The sequence below is a fragment of the Cyprinus carpio genome, chromosome A16, assembly GCF_018340385.1.
Source record: "Cyprinus carpio isolate SPL01 chromosome A16, ASM1834038v1, whole genome shotgun sequence".
NCBI lineage: Eukaryota > Metazoa > Chordata > Actinopteri > Cypriniformes > Cyprinidae > Cyprinus > Cyprinus carpio.
The window spans coordinates 16,773,604-16,780,848 of NC_056587.1; the positions used below are offsets into that span (position 1 = coordinate 16,773,604).

Below are 7,245 nucleotides of genomic sequence, written 5' to 3' on the forward strand. Positions count from 1 at the left end.
CTTCTGAGGACACTGCACAGCTCTCTGTTTTGTTTTAAAGAGTTTAATTTTTTTATTTGCATTGTTCTCAGTCAAGTTGCAGGTTATTTCTGGTTTGATCTGAAGAGCTGACAGTATGTTTAACTTTATATTATTAATTATTCTTTTTTTCCATATAATTTGTAATATTACATGATATTAAAATTAATATAAATAATATTTTAATAGATTTATATATTTTTTGATATATTCAAATTAATATGTTTAATGCAATATGTTATTCTATATCGCTTTATTCCATTTTCTGGTTAGAAATTGTGAGATCAGTCTGTTGACAGTGCAACTCTCTACTGCCCCCAGGTGCCTGCCAGTGTGCACACAAAGGTATACACCTCTGTCTTCTTAGGATTCAGACAATTGCATAATATGTGTAACAATATATATTTACACTATAAGTTGCAATGAAAGGATTCTCTTTGCACACCCGGTTTATGATACACACAAATACTTTTTGAGCATGTTGCGGTGCTCTTATAACTGAGCCACTGGCTGATTACTCATGACTGATCATTTTATAGCTTCTCTAATTATTATGCCTGCATAGTAATTGAGGGAAAAATAAACAAGAGCCATTGGGCATTCCGGTGACTGCAGCACTGCACGTCAGACTGGCATCACTGCTCGCTTGCGCTCAAGGCTGTTCGTGCACACGCGCAATGTAAAGAGCAGTCAGAGACGGGATTGTAGTGGACATTCCCACATTTCTCCAATGTTAGTCAAGGGGTTTGCTTATAAACTCTGTTGGGGGGGAGTCTTGGCAGAATATTCCGGACTCCTTCAGAATATTTTCTCAGATGTGCTGAAAGACGCCGAGAAGTTGGATATAAGGATTTTCTTTTTAAGGTATGTTAACATCAGCTGTACCACATTACAATTATGCTATATGCACAATTATAGTGTTTTCTTACATTCAGTGTGATTTTGTGAGCGTCTTTTGAGTTATTTCGCTAAATTGGTGGCTTTTCCATTTTGAAAACGTGGCTTTAAAGTACATTTCTGTAAGATTTTAAACATACTATGAGGTAAATATTCATATTATATGCATACAAATTTATTTAAAAAAATCAACTGGGATAGCTTTAGCCATGAAAAGCTAACGTGCAGAAAATTATTTGTTTATAGATCTGAGAAAGAAAAAAAAAACTATGCCAGTGTTTGTACTTGGTGTCAGTTTTTCATGGCTGATGTCTTTGGGTACAAAAATGAAAGCACAATTTTTGTGGAATATTCTCTTCATGAAAAAGTGTGACCATTATTCACAACGTTATATTCATCATTATATCGTTGATCTTGGCAGGAGTGAATTTCTCGATCTGGAAAGACCACCATGCGCAGGTTGCCGTGCCTTGCCTCCGAGCAAAGAGGAGAAATCCCACTGTGCTACTGACAGGAATTTTACGCGCAGCTAAACAAGGATGCCAGAGGAACTGGCAAACTGCAGTGTGTGTTGCTGTACCACGACCAATAAGATACTCATGGTGGTCTTCATGATATCACTGATACTTGCCATACTCTTCGGAAACCTCTTGACATTAGCAGTGGTCGTTGGAACGAAACACTTCCACACTCCACAGGGTTATTTAAAAGCCTCACTGGCCGTGGCAGACCTGGCTGTGGGGATTTTTGTGGTGCCCGTCTCCGTGTACGCAGAAGTATCTCTCATGATCTACAATTCAATGCCAGAGTGGACTGCGCGCAATTCCCAAACCACTCCTTTCCATCCGTGCAATTTTATCGGACCTGTATTTGCGGGATGCACTTTAGTTTCCATTACAACCATTTTCCTCCTGACCATTGAAAGGAGCATTGCCGTTTTGAGGCCACTGCACAAGGAATCAGTCATAACTAAAAAAAGAACAAGCATACTTATAATCTTTTCCTGGATGGGCAGTTTTTTCCTGGCAATATCTCCACTGATTTTCAGCGATGAAATCGCGCTGGAGTACAATCCTTGCAGCCGCATGTGCAATTACGCGCTTGGAAGCGCAGACTTCCCATCCCAAGCTTGGAACATTCTCTTACTCTTCCCTGCCTTTGACTTTACACTGCTCGGAGGTACTGTTGTCATCAATATCATATCCCTCACTACAATCCGCCAGCATTCAAAAAGAAGAAAACATCTCGCAGAGACCGAGAGTCAAAGCTCAACGAAACCATCATTCTCCGACATCAAGGCTGCCAAGACAATTGGCACTCTGACGTTGGCTTTCACCGCTTCTTTCACTCCCATCGCCGTGTTTGTAGTTGGAAATGTGTTGGGAAATGAATGGTGCAATTTTGCGTTTTTTGCCTTTTGGATTCTGACCTCGAACAGCTGCTGTAATGTTATTATATATGGTGTGAGAGACCAGAAGTTTAGAAGTCGCGCGTATCAGCTGCTCATATCCGCTCAGTTGAACACTGCGCCTAAAAAGCCTGAGTATGAAAACACTGTAAATGGGGGGAAAGACAATGAAGAAATAGACAAGCAATGATATTACTGAGCAACAGCCCGATTTAGGTTGTGCTTACTGTATTTATTACAGGCCCCATAAGCTACAGTAGTATCTGGTTTCTAGCTGGACATTAGATGGACCAAGCTGGTTAAAATGGCTTTTAGCTGGTTTGTTGCTGGTCCAAGGTCTACCAGACCAGCTAGAAACACAGCTACCAGCTTCATCTGCCAGCTTTCCAGTCCCCCTGAAAGAACTTGAGGTCAAGATACATTGAGGATATGGATCATTCCTTGTAATCAAACCTACAATGTTTTGATCATCAGCTTAGATCTCCAACCATTAGGCCACAAGATGCCTATTGATGCCAGTGTTATTTAATGCCATCATACCTGTTAAGTGGCATGTCACTATACTCAGGTCACCTCTTTTGATTGATTCTAAACTTTGCATGGATAGTTTAATTATGTCACAAGATTTCACCATGTAATTGAATATCCATTAGCATGGATCATGACAGTCCCAAAAAATATGCACTGGAGTCTTTATACATATTACATTGATTCTTCGGTAGAGTATTGATTTGATTTGGCATCTTTTTTTCATTGCGGAGAACTGATATTTTGAGATATTGTGTGGCTTTAATAACATGTGTGTGTATAAATGCACTTGATAAGAACTGATACTTATGTAAAGGATCAATGTAAACACTTGGGAGTTTTAAAGCACACATTATTATAGGGTTAACTGTTTATTGGCTTGTGTGATTTTCATAAAAAACTAGGTTAGTGCTAGAAGGTTGTGTCACACAAGACAAATGCATTTTCTCATCAGTGTATTCATATTATATGCATAATTTGTTATCAACACATTATACCAAAAACATGGCTGATGTTCAGTGACTACTGATTTATTATTTATTTAGGCCATTATTCTTTTGCACAGTTTTGTACTATATCCAATAAAGCATTCTTCATTAAAAGTCTGTTTTAATGAATCTGATGAAATTTTAAAGTACATCTTTGACAGAGACAGTGCATTTTAAATCTTTTAAATTTGCTAAACATCTTATCCATTATTATCTGAATATACTATATGGATTAAAGGAATAATCCACCCAAAAATCTGTCATTTACTCACCCTCATTGCATTCCAATCCTGTATGACTTTATTTCTTCTGTGGAACAAAAAGATATGTTGGTAACTAGTTTCAGTTCCCATGGGCTTTCCATTGTATGGGGGGGGGGGGGGGCTGGGGGTAAAAATGGTGGGGTATGGTGGAGAATTTCTCCAAACTATACTATGCATATTTTATCAGAACTTTGCAATATATTGAAAAGCTCAGTCTCAGTGCTCAAGAGTACAATTTACCCCATCAAAACCTTTTATCTCTCATCGTGCAAATACATTCACACAGATGTGATGCAACACAATGCATCTGAATAATCTTGTTTCAGAGATTACTGTCTCATGTCAATCTTAAATCAGAATTTTGCTAAACCATCTTTAATCTTATTTCAGAGATTACTGTCTGGTGAATCTCCAATCACTCGTCCCTTCATAAATGTGTGAAGCCTGGAGGGTCCAGTTCCCATAAGACACTGGGAGGAAGGCAGATGGCCTGGCTTTAGCATTTCTTAAATTATTATTTTAATGTCATTTCTGTGAAGCAATAGCAAGATTGTTATTTATCACAACAAAATATGGCAGCAGCCTTGCTCATATGGCCTCTGGTAAACAAGGTTTTTTTTTTCTTCACTACATGTTGTAACAGAGGGGAATCTTCTGGATAGCGTGCCATTCACATGTATGTGCAAGAGGACAAGACATATGTGTTTGTATGTTAACCTAATTTTGAGGTCATAGAATATCTAAAAGACACTATTCTATGCCATAAATGTAACTAAATTTAGTGCTGGTAATGTAGCACTATAGTTCATCTTATTCATCTCATATTTTATTCTAATAGAACTAATGAAATGGTACATTTTTAGAAGTGTTTGGGCAAAGTGGTTTTCATTAATCCTGAGTTTTTGTTTGTCCTTTTATGCCCTGCAAAACAAGCCTATTTAAACTGACATTTATGAGGTCATAATGAAGGATGAGTGTCTGGCATCCATAAAAAAATATGTCCCGGAATTGCCTCCAAAAAACTGGCACATCATACTAGGAGGAAGGTTGCATTAGTTTAATTTGTCATTGCTGGTGGCTGTTTACTTGCATGGAACATGTGAACGTTACATACATGCATGATGTATTGGTTAAATTTGTGACAGACCTTAGGAAACTTTGGAGAAAAAGTTATGCATATATTGTGTGCTGTAAAATTAGCCAAATCCAGCAGCATTTTAGCAGTTTATTTTTCTTTCACTTCAGATCCTATAAATGCTTTATTTGCCAATCAGTATGCTGTTTTTACAGGTCTGTCCTTGCTTGAAGAAAATGACCTTAAATATATCACATGGAATCCACACGAAAATGAGAAATGGCAGCCAAATGTCAGAACAGTTGATCAGAGACACAATACCCCTCATTATACATGACAGAGATGCAAAGGATGAAATGCATTCAGTGACTTCATATGCCAGTGATCTAACAAGATAATAGCGTCTGAAAGAATAAAAGACCTAAAGTGATGATATTCAACAGTGTTTCAAGCTGGTAATAATGTAGATAGGCTCAGAAAGTTCATAATCTTACGTTCATGAGTGAATTCCAAAAGAAATTTCAGGCTTTTGTGTGCTGCCAGACAATTATCCAACTAAAAGCATTAAAAATGAAAAAAAAAAAGAAATGAAAAAATGTAGTTTTAAGTATGGGTAGGAAATCTTTTTGAGACGAAGATCAATTTGAACAACATTTTTTGGTCATTTAGTAATTTCTTATTTACTTTCATTACGTGAAAAAGAGTGACCATGCAGAATATTAAAATATTCTCCTTTTGTTGATGAAAGAATTTCACTTTCTTTCATTTATTAGTGAACTATTCCTTTAATCTTCCTTTAAAGAGATAGTTCAACCCCAAAATTAATACTCTAGCAATTGTAGATCTGGCACTCTGGCACTACTGCTACTCAATATACTGTGCCGTATAATTCTAGAGTATTCATTTTGCCAGTGAGAACATAAATGCTAATTATAACTTTGTTCTTTTCATGGTGGTGTGGTTTTTCAGAGCAGGAACACTGAGCCAGAAACTGTTCACACAATCAAAACTGCTTCTAACTCCACTGTTGTTCTTGAACACCAACAATGAAGTAAATCAGAGGACAAAGAAATGCATTTCCGCTCATCCAAAGAGTTTGGTGTTCACTTGAAGCCAATATTTCAAAGGGATAAATGGAATTTCATCTAATTATATTGGTCTCAGTGAAATGATGTGATCACAAACATCTAATCTGAACAAAGATCATACTGTTCAGCAGCAAACCATGGGTATTTAATGATTTGTACAGTTATCTCCTGAGTTGATGAATAGTAGTTGTCACTTTCTAAATAATAGATATAGTATTTGCCTCGGGTCACAAAATGAAAAGCAATTCACCTTGGCAACTGAGGCAGTTAATCTCAAGACCTGAATGTGAATAAGAGGACCGTGATGGGCCAACAGAAGCTGTCAGTTCCATTTTAGAGGCACAGAGCAGCAATTAGAAACTGTTTTCAAAATGCATCACATCTCCAGGCCAGAAAGAATAACCTAAACAAATTAAAGGTAAACCTGTTCTAACTTTCTGGAAACAACCTCTCCATCCTCTCCTAATTCTTTCTGAAGGAGAATTAGTTAAAGAATGTCATGGACATTAATGAGGCACAAAAATTAAAAATTATTTAAAATATTTACATGAAATCAAGAAAATGTCATTCATGTTACATGAAACAGGGAAATGAATGGAAGTCCGTAACTGTGACTTTTAAGCCCACAAATCAGACTTTGTTCTTGCAATTTGGAGTTTATATATCACAATTTGGAGTTTCAGATTGAATTTCAGATTTCTCTCTCTCTCTCTTTTTAAACATGGAAAAACAGTTGAACATACTGCTGTAAACCACTGGACGAGATCCCTAAATTGGCCATCAAGAAGTACATGTCAGGATGAGAATGTCTTGGCTCACTTTCATTAATATAAAAGATTCGGTATGACCTTGACATATCTCAGTGAGGAGGCAATTATTTTTTCCAGATGATAATTACTTGTAATGTGTCTCCTTTCATTTCAGCACCTCCATTCAAAGGGGCAGAACTTAATCACTGACCCCTAAGATTTGGGAACAGAAATGAGCTTTAAATGTGCTTATTATATGAGCAGAAGTAGACTAATGAGCTCCAGATACATTTTTGTGTTTTACAGTATTAGGAGATTCATTGTTTAAAAGTATGTCCTTTAAACCAAATCATTAGAACCCTATAGGAGCTCATTTGTATATTTTACTGTCTGCACACTATAGAATGAATTTTATTATACATTTATATAAAAAGCTTTTCTAGTTTCCCATCTGTTTAATAAATTAGAGAATTTTAATATTTTCATGGCATGAAATTTCTGAAACTTAATTCATCTGAAAACACAAATTTGTTTAAAAGAACTTAAACTGCCCTTTAAAAAGCATCCTAAACTAGACTAAGCTGGTCATGCTAGTCTAGCTAGTCAGAAAGCACATATATTCAGGTATCAATGTCATCAACACATATTACCGGAAAAACAATGCTTGAATATATATTGTTTTCTGTCCGTTATGAAAGCAACTGAACGAGTTAAACAAAGCAACGCAGAAG

The 7,245-nt window shown here is 36.5% G+C and overlaps 1 protein-coding gene across 1 annotated transcript; it reads left to right on the top strand.

Moving 5' to 3' along the window:
* Positions 1–211: 211 nt before the first annotated feature.
* LOC109105045 (beta-2 adrenergic receptor-like) lies at positions 212–3,440 on the top strand. Its single transcript, XM_042772976.1, has 2 exons — positions 212–882; positions 1,337–3,440. The coding sequence occupies exon 2, from the start codon at positions 1,455–1,457 to the stop codon at positions 2,511–2,513; it is 1,059 nt and encodes a 352-aa protein (XP_042628910.1). The 5' UTR covers positions 212–882; positions 1,337–1,454; the 3' UTR covers positions 2,514–3,440.
* The last annotated feature ends 3,805 nt before the right edge of the window (positions 3,441–7,245 follow it).

Bases quoted from the DNA above. Each gene is read 5' to 3' on its own strand.
- LOC109105045 (XM_042772976.1), top strand. From the start codon at position 1,455: ATGCCAGAGGAACTGGCAAACTGCAGTGTGTGTTGCTGTACCACGACC.